Genomic DNA, 20,120 nt, shown 5'->3' with positions numbered 1-20,120 from the left:
AAATTATGTCTTTTACCATTTCTATCAACATGATGTTAAACAAAGAGAAACTTTTAAATGTTTCACCTGAAAATCTCACTTAATAACCTGCTTATCTACATTAAATTAAAATGCCGAAGACAGTCTTACTAGATTTGTGGACATGATGCTTTTATTTTGCAAGAATTGTGCAATTACATACACACAACCAGTTGTTCTGCTGCTCCACAGCAGGAAATGTACTTTTCCATTCATCTGGTGTGTTTTCGTACCAGTGTTGAGTTTAAATAAGAGCATTGATAAAAGGAAATGGGGACATGACTCCAGTGAAATCTGATTGTCTCTGAACTCAAAGTGAACTGAACAAGTCCTGCTTTGTTCTCATGTTATCCTCCACCTCCACCCCCACCTTCCTCCTCCTCCTCCTCTTCATCACACCCTCTTCGCCCGTTTGGCTGCAGCAGCCCGCCTCTGGTTGATGGCCTTCGTGGTGACCCGGAGTTTACGCAGACGCAGCTGACGTAGCTTGAGCTGCAGGTCCCCGGAGAGTTTCCCCCCCTTCCCTATGATCAGCTTCAGCCTCTGCTCGGGGATCTTGGTGAGGCGGAAGTCGCAGATGGTCGGGTAGTGGTCGTACATGACCCGGCAGGTCCTGGAGGAGCGGAGGTATCCCTCTGCGCTCACCGTCACTTTGTACTCGCCGGGATTCAGCAGCCGCCAGTAGTCACCATCAGCAACTGGGAAAGTGTGATGTGGGTAAAGGCATTAAATCAGAATACTATGATGGAGGAATATTACTGTATATTATCTTCTTTACTAGCTACATCCACAAATTCCATATGCATTTGCACTGTAAAACATATGCTACAACTTATTGGAACCACACCTTGAGTGACCGAATAAAAATCTAAACTTCCAAGATTCATAAATGTGTTGCAAAAATCTACTGGATAAATTACCATGTGGAAGGTTGTGGTATGAGTCAGGGAAAAAGCCATTAAATATTGATCTTGATCAGGGGGCAGCGAGAAATATGGCATTTTGACATTTACTGACAAATAATATAAATGGATCTTGATGAAAAACAATCAGGCATATTAAGGATATCTGATTTCTGTTAGCGTGTGAGATTTGGTGCATCTTGGCAGTGATATGTGCTCTATTCTAGTTTTGATGAAGAGAATCTCTAATTTTCCTCCTTGATTTAAAATCCGAGGTGAGATGTGAAACTGTACCTGATCTTATATGATGATCGATGTCATCAACTTTTATGACAGCATCTGCTATTCCAGCCTCTGTGTCTTTGTCCCGAATCACACCTTTAATCCCCCGGTGAACCTGGAACAATTTGATGATGTATAACAACAATTTTCTGCAAATAGCGACAAATCAGAGAAAGTAGAGAACTAGAGAGAGAAGCACTGATGCCGACCTGCTCCATGTAAACCAGCAGAGACTCTCGGTTGTTCTCCCACTCGATGGGAAGCTCGCTGGCGTGAGGGAACTTATCACAGGACAACTCCACCGTCACCTCGAAGCAGTTGGTGTGGAGGTAACTGAAATCGTTCATACCTGCAGGAGCCACAACACAGGAGCAGCTGTGCTTTAGGCCTGAAGCTGTAAAACTTCACTTCCCTCCTGGACAACAACAAGTCTGTACGTTCAAAATAAAGTTATCCATCTATCTAGGTAATATAGAATTATTGATATGTTGATTGACAGCTAGATACAACAAAGAAATAAAGTTAAAGGGCTCTGGAAAGTTTTACCTCAACACAGACAAATAAAACGATATAGTTCTTAGAATATAAGTTTATGAATTTCAGAAAAATAACTCTAGATCAAGCTAAGTTAAGGAAACGCACACTTTCTTACTTCCTGGTACGTTGTGCCAGTCGGCTCCGTTGATGATGTTGTTGTATCTGAGGAAGTCCTTGTTGTGGCAGGGCCTCCGGTCCGGGTTGGACATCACCTGCAGCAACAAGAGATGAAGACAACAACATGGTAACAACACAATGACGACACAATCCAACACTTCCTTCATTCAGCAGGAGGAGGAGGACTGGTGGACCTGATTGGTGCTGGCGTACACTGTGGCCAACCAGCGGAAGAAGCTCTCGTCGGGGGTGGGCGTGTGCTCCCGAGGGGCCCAGTCCCGGGTCATGTCGAACGGGTAGGCGACCACCAGCTCCCCCCCGTGGAGGTTGGCACTGAGGACAAACGGGATGTGCTGCATCCAGTCGATCACGGCTCGGGTTTCTGACGCCACCTGATGTCAGTCAGGGGAAAATAGATCCAGCTCAGATTATACAGATGTTTAGAGGACGTCTTTAACTCAAACCTGTTTTCTCCACTATGACAAACTAAGAGTAACAAATGAAATGGTGTATATATATATATATATATATATATATATATATATATATATATATATATATGTATATATATGTGTGTACGTACGTAGGCCTGCTCAGAGGTGTACGCCTCAGGGATGGGGAAGTAGTGGTTGATGAGCTTGGACCGGTCCGTCTCCAGCTCGATGGCGTTCCACATCTCTGAGTTCAGGTCGGCAAAATTATGGTTCATGTCTATTCCCTCGTAGCTGTAACGGCCCACGGCCCAACCCGCCAGCTCCGAGCCCTGAGGATGACGGAGATGAAGAAGGATGGAGAGGTTCAGGTTATTTTAATTCATATATCAGGTGTCTGATCATTTTATCCAGAGTCCCAGGCACCTTTTTAAAAGCCGTCTCGTGGCCATCAGGGTTCATGGAGGGCAGGAGGTGGATGCGAGTCTCCTTGACGAGGCGGACGATGCGCTGGTCGCCACGTTTGTATTCTTCACACATGTGCTGCATCAGATTGAGAAGAAGCTCTCGGCCCAGCACCTCGTTCCCGTGCATCCCTGCAACGTATCGGAACTCTGGTTCACCTGCAGGGGGCGGCAACACAAACAAACAGGTTACGATCATAGGTTCTAATATACAGTCTGACAGTTTAATGCTTTTACTTTTGGTGTTGCTCATGTTCAGAGTCCAGACATGTCCAGATGAGTTAATACAGATACAATAAAGTCTATATAAAATTATAAATCAAGACACAGTTAGCAAATAAATCTAATATCTTTAATGTGCAGTTATAATCAGATGCTGTGAGGATGAGGAGTCTGTGCTCAGAACTTTGTTATTAACAGAATCTGTGTTTTCACGGAGAAGGACCTGGATCTCCTTCCTGGTTTCTTCACATACATTTCTCTCACAAGTTGCTCTGAAATCTCACACATCCCCTCAAAACCAATAATGTGGAGGAGTTCCACTTCTCTGAACATTGTGTTTCTGAGAGTCTGCTGATCTGGGTTTGTGCAGATATATATATATATATTTATTCTTTGCATATAAAAATCTGTTTCCCTGCACACGACGACATATTTTAAATGCATGAGGTCGATGAATTGATCTGTTTAACGGAGGTGGATCCAAACAGCAGATTCTGTGGTGTTGGGGTTTTGGTCGGAGTTGTTCTGCAGGAACCAGTAATTTAAGAGTCACCATCCCAGTCAGAAAACTGACACTGGGGCCAGAACTGAGTGATGTCATGATGAGATGCAAGAGGTTAAGTTTTGAACTGTCACATCAGTTTTCTCCGAGCGTCTCACCCAGCTCGTGTTTCCCAGGGTTGTCGGAGATCTCCATGACGTAGAGCTTCAGGCCCCCGTAGCTCTTTCCGATGCTGTAGATACGAGTGATGTCAGGACACGACTCGTGCACGGACTTCATCAGCTGTGGACAGAAACTCTGAGTGTCAGTGGAATCTGACTGAGTGAGAATGTATGGGCTCGAGTCCCAGCTGGGAAACAAACAAACAAACCACAGGTTCAGAGAAAGAAAAACCTCAGAAACTTCTCAAACTTGACATATTTTAACCTCAAATAATATTTGTAAAGTGAATTTCAAGATTTTGTTGAGTTAACTGTCAATTAACTACTAATTATTTGTCTGTCTCTCTAATAGAGATAGACACTAACATGAGTTGAGTAATTTGCTTTATGCGTTTATTGGATGAGACGTAAATTAACATCCACAAATCTGTCTGAACCAAATTTAAATGCTGAGCTTATTCCAACATTCCAACGAGCTCCCACGGTGTTTGTCTGTGTGTGTGTGTGTGTGTGTGTGTGTGTGTGTGTGTGTGTGTGTGTGTGTGTGTGTGTGTGTGTGTGTGTGTGGCTGACCATCAGACCCAGGACGGTGTCTTTAAACTGACCACAGGTAGTAGCAGGTCAGTGAGGACACTGTCACGGTGAAGTGAAACCTCACATAATATTTACTTCTGGTGGTCAGACTGGACCACACACACAGACACACACACACACACACACACACACACACACACACACACACACACAGACACACAGTTGCACCTTGCAGGAGTTACTATAAAAATAAACACTTACATTTTTCAACATTGGAATTTCACATATATTTTCTCTCCAGACTTAGTGGTTGTGTTAAATCTCAGTTGAAAAGTCACAGAACATTATCTTCTTTATTAATTTGAGGTGATTCAGGACGCCACTCGCTGTCCTACCTTCCTCATCTCTTTGTAGTTGTGGTGTCTGAAGTCCAGTTTGTCTCTGGACTCACTCGGCTCTGTCTGCCAGGCGTAGATGTTATTTGGATCTATATGAAATTCGAGCGGAGTGTGTTACAGCCGTTAAACATTAAAATGTGTAACATGAAAACTGCGGGCAGCCCGTACCTGGGAGCGTGCAGCCCAACACCTCGGCTCTCAGGCAGACGTCGCCCTGCGTCCCGTTCTGGTACCAGGTCTGAGGGTTGATCCGGATGTACCGAGCCACAGTGGACGTGTTGAACAGGGCGAGGACGGGGGTCTCTAAGTCCTCGTTCCCCTCGAATACCTGAAACACAGGGAGACACGGGGGAACCTCTATAATAAGACTCGTGTGGACAAATTAAGAAACTATCTTTGATTCTATGAAACAGGTAAGCTCCTTGAGAAGATCGAAAAGAAGAAGATAAAGTTATGATACTGAAAATGATTGAATTTTAACTTCCACTTGTGCATCTTTCTTTATGATTTCATCTTTTTGAGATGAAGAACTTTTTAACTTACAGAATGACGTGTGTGTTCGACAAAATACCACAAAGTCTAGATGATGACTTATGAATATTTTATTTTACCTCAATGAAAACCATAAATGTCAATATCACATAGAAATCTGAACATTTTACTGACACCATTACTCTCAGTGGAAAAATGTCTGTCACACATCCACTCATATGTTTTTACTGACATTCAACACAGTTAATTTCAGGCCCTGAATTGTAAAATGTATATTTCATCACTTTCTGAGTTGCATTCATACGCTGAAGTCTTTTTTAGTAAGAAAATGTGAAAGTGGAAAATTATTACACTGTAATTCAGCCACTGGCTTTTTCCACAATTATAACAAAGTCCATGAGCGACGTCACTGGTTCAACAACCAGAGCAGCTCTGAAATGTGAAAGAGGGAAAATGTACCAAGGAACAGAAAGTCGGAGAGAATCAGTAACAGCAGAAACTCTTCACTCACAGCCTCTTTGGTCCCGTTCATACTCGGTTTCCAGACCAGAGAGTCGTTGCTGAACTGGACCTTGTAGGTGTGCACCACGTTCCAGCTGTTAGAGAGCGAGACACATGTGGTACATGTTATTCTACATGTGATGTGGAGCAGCTAAGGTCCGAAATAAAAGGTTGTCAATCAGAGAGGAAAAAACAAGAAAAGCTAGGTCTTAAAATGATGCTACAGTTAAACTATAGAGGGAAATTGTTCTGAAATAAACATATTTTCATGTTGCTTTCTAAAACTACATTTCCCATCCCTCTCCCTGCTGCTATAGAAACTCTGGGCGAAGCTCTGACCTCCAGATGGAGCTGCGGCCCTGCAGGATGATGCCGGTGAAGCGGGTCGGCCTCCGAGCGTCGACCTCCAGCCACTGATTCTTGTCTCTGTACTGAGCACACCAGCCTCCGTCGTAGATATCTCCATCCTCCACCCCCGACTGAGACACAAGACAAGTGCACGTGTACAAAGTGACAGTGCTGCAGGAGAGCGAGCGTGTGGTTTACGGTGAGTGTGCGTGGTTACCTGGATGTTGAGGCGGCCGCGGTGAGGTCCCAGGCCTCTGCGTTTGAAGGAGGACGCCCTCAGCTGAGTGTCTCTGACCTTCAGGGACTCCAGGCCCAGCGGAGGACACTCTGACACCATCGACACAGATTTAATCCCAGTTTCAAAATGATCATGTGATGAGAAGCAGGGCAAGTGGAGGAAGTTTGGTTAATTGGGCATAGACGGCGGTAGATGATTAGTTGAACAAGGTCTGCAGAGGTGTTAACTTAAAACTTAGGTTTCAAAGTGCAGCAGGGATTTGATTTGCCACAGAACTCGTCAGACAGACTCTGGTTGTCTGGAGGGTTCAGTGCCTCTTCCTGGCGTTGGGACGTTTTACTGGCTGTTATAAAGTGTCAGCCTGAGGTTTAGAGGCAACGTGAACAAACACTAAATGTATGTGACATTTCCTTGAAAGGCCGTTTCCCCATTTAGCCTTGTAGTCCAGCTGGATCTCTGTGGAGCTGCTTGTGACTCAAACTGTGTCTCAGCTTTAAAGGAGTAAAGTTTCCTTGTTGGTGTCGACCACTGGATTTCTGCCAAAGCAAAGATTTCTCCTGGACGGACTCAGCAAACGGACACATGATGCCCAGAAGACAAAAACAGTCAATTAGCCGAAAGCCAAACTGAGGATCAGGTCGCACTTTGTGTTTTTTGTGCGTTTATTTGATCTCAATATTTTTCTTTGAGTGAATCTGAGGACGTAAACTTCCTCTCGAGATAAGAGGGACAACAAACAACCTACTGTCTGCTCCCTGTGTTTATCTAAATCTGATCTGCTTTATTTCCTCTTCCTCCTCACAGGGGACGTCGGGGGGGGAGATGGAGACATGAGATGTTTCATCAAAGACGTGTTGCGTCTCATCTTCCTGACTTTTATCCACGAGATCTCAGAGCTTCATCCGCTCAGGATCAACACATATTGAGAGGAGCTGTGCAGGATTACAAATTCAACTGATGATAACTTCACTTAAGTTCACAGAAGTGAATCATGTTGTTTTTGCAGGATTAGTCAGAATTATTAACATGAGATTGTGTTATTGAAATGTGGTTTTAATTGCACAATGTGCTTCAAAGTTGATGCAGTTTGTTGCATGTTCAGGGAACAGTTTGCAAACAGTCGCTGATCAACTGGAACAAATCTTCTGTCTTTCACCAACGTGTTTCTGCTCGTGACCTTCGACAGAATCCAAACAGTCTATGTATCAAACGGAGCTGCAGTTTGTAGCAGGACGGTGAAAGAAAAGCAACATGGCTGAAAATCTGTGGGCTACACTGATATATTTAGAAAATTAAGTGTTTTATACACAGAATATTGCAAATGAGTGTAATAATCACTGCTCCTGTCGACAAGTTGTTGAGATAAACTGTGAATAAACAGAAAATCGATTGATTCTTAATGAGGATCAGCTCTTATTTCCAGACGACCTCCACAACTGTATCTCTGCTTCTCCTCCACATACACACTTCTACTTATATAAACACACACACATACTACACTGGGCTCAGTTCCAGGTCCAGTACACACACAAGTATACATGCAACACAAGAAAACCCTAACCCTACACAAAGCAGCTGTTGGACTGATTGCTGATCCCTGAAGGCAGAAACTGAGCCATGCAAAACCAAACCGTATTCCAAGGTTAGAATTTAAAGGGGTTCGGGTTAGAGTGGAGAGAAGCAGCTCAGATTAAACAGATTTCTTTGTAAGTCTGGATATACAGGATGTGCTGCCCCCTGGAATCAGATGTTGGGAACTTGAACAGCAAATAGTTGAGAAGTGTTTTCCTGGTGCTTTCCTGCGTTTGCTCCAAATGTGGATCTGCTGCAAATCCTGTTGCAGCAGACTCCACTTTGAAGGTGAAAGCACTGAGAACTATTTGCCTCTAATATCTGACCCGTGTCTGAGTGACATGCTGAATCCTTCAGGGCCGATCCCGATACATACGTGAGGCCGCGTCCGTGCCAGCCACTGATTGGCTCACGCTCAGTTTGACCTGCGGTTCGGTTTTCCTAACAACCTTTGGCTTCTCGCTGAGGACTCGGGGTTTCCTCGGCACCACTTTGGGTTTCTTTGCAACGCTCCTGGTTGATCTCCTCGCTACGAAAAGGCAAACGGTTAAATGCACCAGGAAACACGAACATACGGAGTTTGACTTCAGGTCAGTGGTGTTGCTCTGCGCTCTCTAAGTGTGTGTGTGTGTACAAAGATACTCAACAATGCATGGACGGATGTTCCCCAAACTTTGTGGGTATGTGACTTGGGAGCGTATCTCCGGATGATTCACTTTCCGAGCTGATCAATCAAAGGTCAAGGGTCAAGACCAACTATAATATGGTCTGAAAAGCACATTTTGAAATATATCTCTTCAAATAATTGCAAAAAAGTCAAATTTTTAAAGGTGTCTGCATCCTTTTGGACTATAGGCACGACCTTACGCTTATATAGATCAAGATTTGTGACATTTTAACGAGGTTATTATGAGATAAAATTATTATTACAATATAGAAAAGTTAGCACTGCCTGATTGAGAGTTCATAGACACGCGCAGAGGTTTGCATCGAATCTTTTAGATAAAACTTTTCTCTCACATTTCATGGAAGGTTATGAGGATTCAGTGCAGGGCTGCAACAAGCAGAACAAACCAACTCTAACATCTGAGACTGTTTTCTTGTGTTCTGGGTTTTTTTGGCTGCATATGTTTGCGTCTATTTACATTTCAGTCGATTGGCTGCAGCCCCAGTGAGTGTACAGTTAAATTAACACTTTCATGAACCTGAGGGTTTCAGGAGTTACAGAGAGCGAGGGGTCTTGTAACTCTGTTATTTTTTCACATCTGGTTTTCATCAGTAGAACACGGCTGAAAGCTCTCTGTGCTCACAGGGTAGAATGCGGAACATCCTCCCCCAACCCTCGGACACTGACTCTCTGACCGCAGATATGCAAAGACCAGCAAAGCTCGTTTTCACCCTCTGATAATCTACGAAGCTTCGAGGAACATCTGACATCCTCCACAACTCAAACACCTCTGAGCTTCTAGATAGTTTGTTGCATCTGATTTACAAGTTAAACAACACATTTTTCATGGGAGGTTTGTTTACAGTCAAACTGACACACAACTTTCAAAACAGTAGTTTTTTACATCACCACAGATGTTTTTCTTCCCAGGAAAAGGAAACACGTGAAACCAGAGTTGTACAAAAGTACAACTATAGTGAAGCAATAATCCTTAAAACAGGTCAAATCTATAAATCATTGAATTCACGCTATATTATTAATTCAACAATTACTTCCTGCAGAGATGTTTTAATTGGAAATGAATGAAATTAGAATAAAAATCCACAAACAATAAAAAATTCAATATTATTTCAGTGGGCACTCACCAAACTCCAGAGGCCCTTCATCCTCTTCCTCAGCTTCTGGTCTGGGAGCTTTTCTCTCGGCTGTTGCTTCAGTCACATGTTTGCTGCTCGTCTGAGGTTTGTCTGTTGTGAATCCAGTGGGGGGGTCTTCAGTGTTGTTTGCAGCGCTCACAGTGTTTCCTGCAGAAAAGGGGGTCACAGTCGAAGGAGAAGCAACAGTGGATGTCACTGAGTCGTCAGCAGGTCCGGAGGAAACGAGGATAAGTGATCCATGATGCAGAAACAAGAGCAGAGTGAAGAGCAGGACTTCAGCCATAGTATCTGTGAACTCTGCAGAAACTCCAGTGACTCCACAGACACTCATTCATCCTCCCTGAGCCTCACTGGCAACACACCCACAACACAGGAACCACATCCGGGCACAGATGAAGAAAATAAAACCCAGGAGGACGAGATGTGTTCATGTGATATAATACAAAACTGTGTGAAGCCCATTTCTGCCAGTGAGGCTTTAGGTCGTTGGATAAATGAAGGAATTTGTAAGGGACATGATTTACGACTTTCTGATGTTTTACAGACACAATAACCAAAGAGAAAAAATCTGGAGACAAGTCAGTGATGAAATTATTATTGATATTTTTGTTACTGACCCAGTAAGAAAGGACAAGACAGAGAAACATATCAGGTATACCAGATATCTGAATATCATACTTAAATAAATAAATGTAAGCTTGGCATAAAGTCTTTTGAATATTATAAACACACTATTCCTGGCAACTCTTTCTTTTTGTTTCATATATTGTATACGTGCAAACTTATTGGTTGTAAACAGATGTTCAGTCTACTTTGAAAACATCAGCATCTATAACCATATTAACCTCTAAAACACACTAGCAAATGCTTGCTTTTATTTTGAAGGTGCAAATAAAGCCCTGTCATGTCTCTTCCTGTCAGACTTGACTCTCCTCTCTGCAGATGTTGAACCAACAGCCGCTCCACCAAAGTTTATCCACGGATTAAATGCAGTCAACCCTCCTCTTCATCGAGGAGCAAACCGTTCAGACCTCTTCCTGTTGCACAAAGGCTCCGTGCATGGCTGGAGAATTTCTCCTAATAACACACGTCTGCTTAAATCTCCTGGAAAGGTATTTAGTGACGGTCGTACAGTGACCTCTGGTGTCCTTGATTCTTTAAACCTTCTGTACTGAGATACTTTGATTCTCCACCAACACAACTCTCAGACGCTCATTCCAGTTCTGGTTAAATAGCTTTAATGGCAAAGACAAGAAACACACGGGACACTTGAACATCCGAGTTACACAATCTGTGGTTTGTGTGAATTATTGGTCACTTATGCACTGAGGGAAGTTTCCTAAATCACCCGGGGGCCTAACTCCAGGAATAAGAAATAAAAAAGATGCCTGATTTAAAAAAAAAAGAAAGAAAATATAAAGTCTCTACAAATTCACGTTTTGAAAAGGGAGGAGAGAGGATGACTTATAAAACTGAAATGTGTTGTTCTATATTGCAGAAGGCGACAGTGTGACTTGAGGAAAGACACACAGACACACAACTTTTTAACCAGATCTTCTTGAAAAGACAAAAACAAAGATGTAAAAAAATATATTTACAAAAAATGGAATTTTCAAAACAAGAACTAAAGTCTTGTTTCTATCTCGTTCTGAACATCTGACTCCTCAACTGGACCTGAACCCTCTGGAGTCGAGAAACCTCTGTGAGAACAGAAATGGAAAATGTCTCTTGAGTGACTGTAACGTGCTTTTTAAAGCAACTTTCATGAGACAAATTAGTTATTTTCGCCTCTTGAATAACATGACACCCTGTTTCAAACTCAGTGTCACAAGTTGCTTTGTAAGATGCACAGAAACAGTTTCTATGAACTTGAACAAACTGAAAAAGTAATTTAAAGATATAAAAAGAGTCAGATTTGAGAAATTGAATGAAACATTTCCAGTAAAAACTACTGTAAAGATGAACCTTTACTCTCAGAGGTCGAGGTAAATAAAGCTCAGCTGCACAAACATCCAGCTGCATGTTCTCAATCACACAACATTTGTTTTTTATTAATTACACACAACGACCAATTCCGCGTGAAAACATGCAGCTGGATGTGACGGATCATCGACGTGTGCGTCCACACGAACCCGGGAGAGATTCACTGTGGATGAACACAGAGTCCAGAGAGAGGAGAGCGGCTGCCCAGTGAGAACGTCCAGTTTCAACCTGGTGTCCACACGTCAAGGCTTCCAGAGCTTCAGAAGGCCGTCCTCACTGTAGGTGCCGATGAGGTTCTGGTGCGGGTGGTGGGCGATGCCGATCACATCCTTCTCGTGGATCTGGAGGAGGGGGGGGGGGGGGGGAGAGAGATGTGAGCGAGATGCTGTGGTCTAAAGTGACCTTTGGCAGCTACAGTTACAATCCTGGAGTAATAATGAAATCATTTGTTCTAGCAAAAGTCGTAAATTACAAGAATTTACAACAAGCATAAATTCAGTATTAAACCAAATCAGTGCAACAAAAAATGAAACTATGCTGAAATGACCTTTGGACATCAAAACAAAACAATTTATATAAATATAATATTCTGGTTGATGGTAATTCTTCCTTCTCAAAACACAGCATGTCTCTAAACAAGCACATCAATTATTAGATTCCTTGGGAAAAAGGGAGAATCTTTTTAAAAATGGAAATAAATATATGGTAATAACATTTAAACACTTTATAAGGGTGTAATTACAAAAAGTTAAATTATATTTTTTGAAAACTTGTATTTAGTTTTGTTGTCTTTAATTGTCTAGCACTTTAAACTCCACTATCCTGAATGAGAGATGCTATACAATAAAGTTAGATTGAAAATACATGTAAAGTCCAAACATGGTTTAGTTACAGGACATGAAGAAAATGCAGCTTTGTCTTTTCTTGTTTATTATTAATATTATTATTTAAAGGTGGTCCTTTTCTCTCTGATGTTGTTTTAGTTATTCTATCACATATTCACATCCTGCTTTCAACACTTGGATCAAAACTTCACAGGGAGAACTTTGTGTATCAGCAGCAGATGAGCGAACACGCTGTGATGTCTCCGTCTCTTTGATGCAGCCACGTACCGTCAGTGTTCTCTCCAGTTTGCCCGTCACTGTGCTGAAGCAGTAGAGCACAAAGTCCTCTCCCACGCAGTAGATCCACTCGCCGCGGGGCGACAGCGTGCAGCACACAAAGTCACCGCCTTCCCTCTTACCGGAGCTGAAGCTCCTCACGATCTGCACCAGGAATCCAAACACACACAGCATGAATGTGAGAAGGCAGGTGGGCAGTTTTATTACCCTGGTTTCATAATGAAAACATTTTTAAAATCCTCAGTATTCAAAGTGTTGACGACATTCGGGTTTGGAAATTACAACCGTTTGCTGTTTATCGTATTTCAACAAAAATAACCTACATTTCAAATTTGTAGAAAAAAGAACCTGATCTCCACATTCAAGTGTAAATAATGTTTCAGCAGCAGAGAGTGTTTCATGAATAAAGAGCTGGGATGTTTGATGTCACGGTGGTTCTACACGGACCTGTCCCTGCATGTTCATGATGACCACCGTGTTGGAGCGGTTACACACGACGAAGTGCTCCGGGTTCTTGGGCAGAATGATGACGTTGTTGACGGTGATGTCGGTGCCGGCCGACGTGCCCAGAGGTTTGTAGGTGTTTGAGCACTCGCTGGTCTTCATGTTCCAAACCTGGAGAAGACACAGACCATAATACACATACTGTTAGTAAAGCGAAGAAGAAAAGGAAACGAAGGAATGAATAATGTGGATGTTTCTTTCAGCAGCAGCTTCTCTCACCTTCACTGTCCCGTCGGAGGAAGCGCTGAGGACGTGGTGACCATCCGGTGTAAACGTGGCCTCGTTGACAAATGAGGAGTGACCACGGAACTCCTTCAGAGTTTTACCGGACTTCAGTCCATGGATTCTTCAGAAAAACACACAGAAACAACGTTCACAAACATTATCCAAGGACTCAACTGTTTTTTCCACAGCTGACTTTCATGAATCTTAGATAGAAAACAAAGGGTTGAAGGTGTTTGGTGTTTCAGATCGGAGTTTACCTGATGGTCTGGTCAAAGGAGGCGCTGAGGAGCTGGCTGCTGTCTTTACAGAAGCTCACGCACGTTACTCCTTTGCTGTGGGCACGTTCGAATCTCCTCAGACACTGACCGCTCTGGATCTTCCAAACCTAAACACACACAGACAAACAGGTTTTTAATGGCATTTGAAACGTTTTTCTTCTCGTTGATAATAGCATGAAGTTATTTTTAATGTTCAATAACAAAATAAAATCAAAACACGAGTAAGACACAAGTAAAGTTTGTCCTCTACCTTGATCTTTCCATCCTGCGCTCCGGTGGCCAACATCTCTGTGTCCCGGCTGAAGCCCATACACAACACGGCATCATCCATCATCATGAAGTTGTCCTGAGCCTGGTACTTCAGATCCTTTACACCACAGGGAAACAGTTACTTCAACAGAGCAGGTGTCATTTTGAAACAAGTATGAATGTAATGTGACATTATCTAGAAAGGAAAATCCGGTTTGTGTGCGTCTCTCTTGTGCGTCAGCTACCTTTCTGATTTTGCCGGTGGTGAAGTTCCAGACCTCGATGAAGCCGTCCACGGAGCCTGTGACCAGGTACTGACCGTCGGGGGAGAACCGGGAACATTCCACGTGAGATTTCTGTCCAAACTGTGGAGGGGAGAAAAAATAAAATCGCATTTGACAACATGTTTTCTACAAAAACAAGAGTCTGCTTGGCTGAGTGCAGCCTTCTACCATCTGTACTATGGGACGGTGTTGGTACCTTGACGTGTCTGCAGAGCTGAGTGGGGAAACGCTCCTCCTCCACATCTTTCACAGCAGCTTTACCCCTGAACAGATCAATGGTCATACCAGGAGGCAGGAGACCCTGGTGCTGCTGCCACTTCAGTGACTGGTGGAAAAAGAAAATCCTCGTTAGGACTTTATATGGATGGTAGCAGAACTTTTATGTATTAGAAGTATTAATAAAAAAAGCACAAACATGCACATGTCACTCATCCAACCTGCAGATTTATAGAGCACATACCTGTCCCAGCAGAGCCATGAGACGAGAGGGGGGCACCACACTGACCTCCCCGGCCAGGGCATGGGCGATGGCAGCTCGGCGCTTCTCCTTACTGCTGCCGTCTGGGTACGCCTGAACGACAGGAAACATAAATACTAAAAATACAGCTCGAGACAGAAACACAGATGCGTCAGCTGTTCTTTTATAAAAACATTTAGAACTGAACCAGTGTGTGTCCATGATGATAAACCAGCTGCCGGGTCGTCACCGCTCCACCGGCTGGTTTGGACTCACCTCTCTGGGGTCGAAGTAGGAGCGAGCCAGCAGGTTCTCCAGGTTGATGTATCTCTCTGGTTGGGTTTGTTTGAGCATGATCATGGGGTCCGTCTGCCTGAGAAGGGAACGAGCCGCTCCCAGCTCTCTCAGCTCAATCAGCTCCAGCACAACCTGGTCAGGAGACAACACACAGTCCGATTCAGAACAAAGAAGATTTCAGATGTGATCTAGGTTTGAATCGGGAGATCTTGAAGCAAATTAGGCTTTTCTTTTGAGACAATCAATTAAAACATCTACAGTGAGTAGAATTATAGATGAAACAAACTTCTTCATTGAATAGAAACAATAGAATTTACAGATTTCTGGACAGTAATATCATAACAATGCCACAAACAACAACACTACAGAAAAGACATCAGCAGAAATCAACAGTTGGATATCTACAAAATGCTGAAATATTGAAACACCTGTCATTCAGTTTATAAAGTGGTTGAAATGGGAGAATAAGATCATATCAAAATGGAGCATGGGCATAAGAAGCATGAGTAAAATGTAGACAATGTTTGAATTCAACTCTCACCTGTTCATAAAGGTCTATCAGAGTCTTGTCTGGGAGCTTCAGGGACTGGATGGCTTGAAGAACAGTGTCCCAGTGGCCACTGTTGATGTCTGCTACAAAACTCTCAATGCTGTCCACGGTGTTCAGGGACACTGTGGTCTCCTCCTGCAGGGTGACCAGGGTCCGGTGCAGATTGTTTTCTTTCAGATACTGCATGATCAGACGGATCACGCTGTGGAAAACACAAATGATGCAAGTTGTTAAATTAAATATATCAAGACGGAAAGAAAACTGATCCAACAAAGAGTTGAACACACGGTCGTATAAGTTGGTAAATAATTAATAGTGACATGAAAACAAACTATTGGTTTGAATTCATTTTGCCACCTCAAAAGTGAAGTGGTAAGGATTATTACAGATTATCCTTATTGGCACATACACTCCTGAGTTATAAGCATTTCAGATGTTAAGATTATTTATTATCAAACCATGAATCCATCAGAGATTCAGAAGAACGAGTCCTGCAGACAGTCTATGATCTGAAAGTCTTTTTGCATTAACTGCATTTAGTGTGAAGTGATAAATATTAAATATCAATGGTGTTATATCTGAAAGCATCTTCACTTTACTTTTAATGCCTACAACGTTTACACCGTGCTGCATGTAAAGCAGGGAGCTGCAGGAAGTGTGGAGATACTGTGATTCACAAGTTGTGTCAATAACAACAACTCGCTTATAACAATAATTCTTCAAACATATAAAATCCAGACACAGTTCACATCTTCTACATGTGTTGTTTCACTAGATAAATAAATAGAAACTTTATTGATCCAGAGAGAAACACTACAAACTGTCACTGTAAAGAACTTTGTGCTAATGGAGATATTGAAAGATATTATAAGTAGAAGGTGACTGAATGACACAAATACTGAAGCCAAATATAAATACAGATATAAAGATAAATAACTGAAGGTTTATAAAGTTGAGCATTAGACTAACACAGCCTGTGAAGTGATGGTGCAGCAGAAAACAGTGCAAGAGTAAAACTTTAAATACAAGACTAGAGATGTGAATAATATAAAGATAAAGATAAACACAGGCAACAAGGGTAATTATTAATATTTAAAAATGAATTGGATTCTGCAGGAATTTGACAAATCCAATATTAGCATCAGCCTCAAACATCTGTCACTGGAAAACACGTTAAACTGGGAGATTTTAACTGGGAAATCTATTTGACCATCAAACATTGGTTCTGCTCCTGTTGTGACTTTAATTGAATGTGTGTAGTTTAACTCAGGATCCACTGGGTCTGCAGCATCTAGCAGAGCAGCATGAGCTAATGCTAACTGACTTTAGCTCCACCTTCAAACTCCATCTAATCCACAGTGAAGTGGTGACAAATTGAAACAGGATCATTTAATTCCTCTAATAAACCAGAAACACTTCAACCCGAAGTTAATTCCGCTTCACAAACAACTGAAACAGAGCCAACAACCGCACGTTAGCTTAGCTCCTGGGTTAGCTTGTAGCGCTAATGCTAACACAGGCTGAACCAGGCCTCGTCGAGACGAACTGGGATTTAAACGCGGATTCGGACCCGAGTCGGTTCGTGGCGGAGGAGAAACAGACGGAACATGAATGAATGTGAAGAACTCACTCTGCAGATTCCACCTCCAGAGACATGATTATTAATCTGAGAGCAGCAGCTGATCTGAAGCTGGGACACAGACACGAGCACAGGCGCTAACACGGAAGTACAGGGCGGACAGGGGGGGGCGGATTTTCACAATAAAAGTCCAAGTGGAAGATGAGGGTGTGAATTCAAATTCCATTCAGATTTAAAAAAAAACTGTATTTGTCCCCAGAGGTTAATACTCAGAAAGAAAACAACAATGACATCAGTGCAATACACTCATTATCAAGTAAGAGCAGGATTAATAGGAATATATGTACAGGACCAGGTAGCAGCAGATGAATACATATTGTAGCGTATGAATAAATATATATACAACAGATAAATACATATACAGATTATGCACAGTTAAGGTGAATGAAGATGTGCAGGAACAGGGAGCAGCAGATGAATAACTCTTGTAGCATATGAGTAAATATATATATACAGCAGATGTGTAATAGATGTGTAAATACAGCAGCGGATAAATAAATCTGAAGCTGATGAGTTAGTATATAGTGGGGGTGTGTAGGTGAATGTCTGTGCTTGGATAGGGAGGAGAATACGAAGAGTGTGTGACTTTAATACATGTAATCTTTGTTTTTATGCTTATTATAAGAACGATTATCATTATGTGCTATAATAAAAAATTGTCATATTATTGATTTATTATTAGTATAGGTTCAAGGTGAGACCTCTGAACCTATAATAATACACACCATCACTGTATTTTCTGGTAAACCAACAGAATTATTATTGTGGCAGAATAATCTGTTAACATATATTCCATTAAACTGTATTTTCTCTCCTCCCTATAAGAGGTTAAAGTACAGATACTGTAGGTTTTTCTCCCCTGAAATATATAATGTATAATAATAACGTTATTATAAGTATTTGGAAATTGCACAGCCTTTGATATTCCTCTTTTTCCCCGAGATGATCAACGGGTGGTGCTATCAGCACAGCTTTTCTCTCAGAGGCCCTCTTGACTCCTTCCTCGCTGCCAGTGAAGGTCTTTCAAGGTTATGATGATGAGGCTCAGTGCAGCACCACTTCAGTTGGTGGCCCAGAGGCCTGGGCTTGATTGTTTTTCGGCAAATCGCGACATAATCCTACTCTGAGCCTCATCCACATTGGAAATGAATTTGGCACCAGGAACGCAGCAGACCACGCTTGGATCCATTTGCCTTTGCAGATGGAGAGAAATATTGGGACGTGATGGGGGGAGGTGGAGAGGACGGGGAGGGGAGGTGTTTTCATACATTGCCATAACACCGCAGTCATATATGAATATATTAACACGCGAGCAGAGGGAAGACGTCAATATGATTCCGCCGTCTTCTGGCGTGACAAAGCAGACGCTGTTGGGAAAATGTTTCCCAGTGAGGGAGACACCGCCACCATGTTGGAAGAATGACAGCGACACAAAGGGCTGTAATGTAATCACTTTATCCTTTCTGAGAAAAACAAAGAAAGTTCTATATTTATGTGAGGCGCCAGATAAACGTAGCCCACCCATTATAATTAGAACACATTACCACCACGGCATCTCCTCTGGAAGGATTTAGAGACAACAGACACACGTCAACTGTGTTTATTCACTTCTCATTCATTCATTTGATGTTTTTAAGCAAAGAATAAAGTGGAAGAGAAAGTCCTGACATTCATGAACTAAGTATTCATCTGCTTTTCACTGCCTCAAAATCCCATCTCTTCCCAAGCAGGTACTTCTGCCTCCTTGGCCCAATCTTCACAACTCAAATCTCTTGTGTTCTCATGGAAACCATTTAAAAATGCTTCACTGAAAAAAAATGACCACTTGGCCACACTGAACACTCGCTGACAATAATAATAAATCAAAGTGCGGCGCCAAAGGGAGATTTACAGTGGAATGAACCAATACATGACAAGAGGGCTGAGGAAGACGAAGAGGAGGAAGAGCACCATCCAAGCTGGATCTGCTCAGACAGACCAGATTACAGCTTCTGTTCAGGCGTCAGACAGCGATCCAACTTTCTTTAAACTCAGACCATTTAGGTTTAAGTTTCCTGTGCTCTCATTCTGTTGTGGAAGTGACATATTTACAAGACTCATATCTTTGAATCTGTGCAGCTTGAACGAATTTAAGGAACAGTTGGGCCTTGTTGTCACCGTCCGGGGTCTTTCGGTAAGGAGTTCCATCTTGTTCCCGTCTGCGTGAGTTGTCCCCCAGGTATGTGTTCTAATGATTGCCATTCTTATTTCTGTGTTCTGCTCTGTTAAGTTTATCGAGAAGCATAAGAACTGTCAAACGTGTCCCAAGCTTCCAAATACTTGTGATGTATGTGATGTGATAAATACCTTCTGTACATCATAGCTGAGCTTCAGTGCCGTTACTTTTTAATAAGGATTAATGACATAATACACATAATAGTAAATCTCAGTGATGTCTTGTCAGCTACAGGATTACAGGTGTGCTGTCAGAATAAGATGCACGGGCTTTTCTGAGATTAGAATAGCAAAGATGATTTGTGTGCATGCTACGCTCTGCACATTCTCAAACATGGAGATATTGAAGGACAAAAAGCACGTGTGTCAGAACACGACTCCGGATGAGATGCTGTGCCACAGATTCACGATCCAGATCAGAATAGGAAACTGATAATTGATGTGAGACAGTGTCAGATCCACTGAGCGTCACATGGAAGTGTGAACAATACCCTGAACTTCGACACTTTCTCATGCAGTGTGAGCTGAGCCGTATGGGCTTCAGATCTGCAGCCTGTTTCACCAGAGACCACAGCCCCGGGTGTCAGAGTCTGACGCTCTGTGGGGCAACGACTCCTTCCTCCCTCCTTCAGACTTGTGGTGTTGGCTTAAAAATGTCAAGATACTTCCTCCTGTGCTTCTGTGTTTCTCCAAGACCAAGAACGCTTCCATCGCCCCAAATCTCGTCCTTCGCCTTCAGATCCTGCGAATCCACATGAAGAATCCGTTCATAAAGA

The 20,120-nt window shown here is 42.5% G+C and overlaps 2 protein-coding genes and 1 long non-coding RNA gene across 3 annotated transcripts; 1 reads left to right on the top strand and 2 right to left on the bottom strand.

The window, feature by feature from the left end:
- Positions 1-188: 188 nt before the first annotated feature.
- LOC117769043 (probable carboxypeptidase X1) lies at positions 189-9,965 on the bottom strand. The gene is made up of 16 exons (XM_034597627.1): positions 9,532-9,965; positions 8,096-8,248; positions 6,127-6,236; positions 5,901-6,040; positions 5,572-5,656; positions 4,737-4,896; positions 4,566-4,657; positions 3,634-3,757; positions 2,714-2,910; positions 2,440-2,619; positions 2,051-2,248; positions 1,855-1,951; positions 1,412-1,551; positions 1,215-1,317; positions 300-716; positions 189-269 (listed from the first exon to the last, which is right to left on the bottom strand). Exons 1-15 carry the CDS (start codon positions 9,872-9,874, stop codon positions 412-414), a joined length of 2,427 nt encoding a protein of 808 aa, XP_034453518.1. The 5' UTR covers positions 9,875-9,965; the 3' UTR covers positions 189-269; positions 300-411.
- Positions 9,966-10,057: 92 nt separating this feature from the next.
- Positions 10,058-11,106, top strand: LOC117769047. Its single transcript, XR_004615144.1, has 2 exons — positions 10,058-10,195; positions 10,486-11,106. It is a non-coding gene; the product is annotated as an uncharacterized LOC117769047 (long non-coding RNA).
- Positions 10,768-17,250, bottom strand: smu1a (SMU1 DNA replication regulator and spliceosomal factor a). Its single transcript, XM_034597628.1, has 13 exons — positions 17,122-17,250; positions 15,483-15,693; positions 14,921-15,073; positions 14,648-14,758; positions 14,384-14,512; positions 14,149-14,268; positions 13,905-14,021; positions 13,634-13,761; positions 13,371-13,497; positions 13,095-13,262; positions 12,639-12,791; positions 11,419-11,867; positions 10,768-11,270 (listed from the first exon to the last, which is right to left on the bottom strand). The coding sequence occupies exons 1-12, from the start codon at positions 17,145-17,147 to the stop codon at positions 11,769-11,771; spliced, it is 1,542 nt and encodes a 513-aa protein (XP_034453519.1). The 5' UTR covers positions 17,148-17,250; the 3' UTR covers positions 10,768-11,270; positions 11,419-11,768.
- Between the last annotated feature and the right edge of the window lie 2,870 nt (positions 17,251-20,120).

Source organism: Hippoglossus hippoglossus, chromosome 10 (genome assembly GCF_009819705.1).
Source record: "Hippoglossus hippoglossus isolate fHipHip1 chromosome 10, fHipHip1.pri, whole genome shotgun sequence".
NCBI classification, from domain to species: domain Eukaryota; kingdom Metazoa; phylum Chordata; class Actinopteri; order Pleuronectiformes; family Pleuronectidae; genus Hippoglossus; species Hippoglossus hippoglossus.
This window is presented reverse-complemented; position numbering and strand designations above follow the sequence as displayed.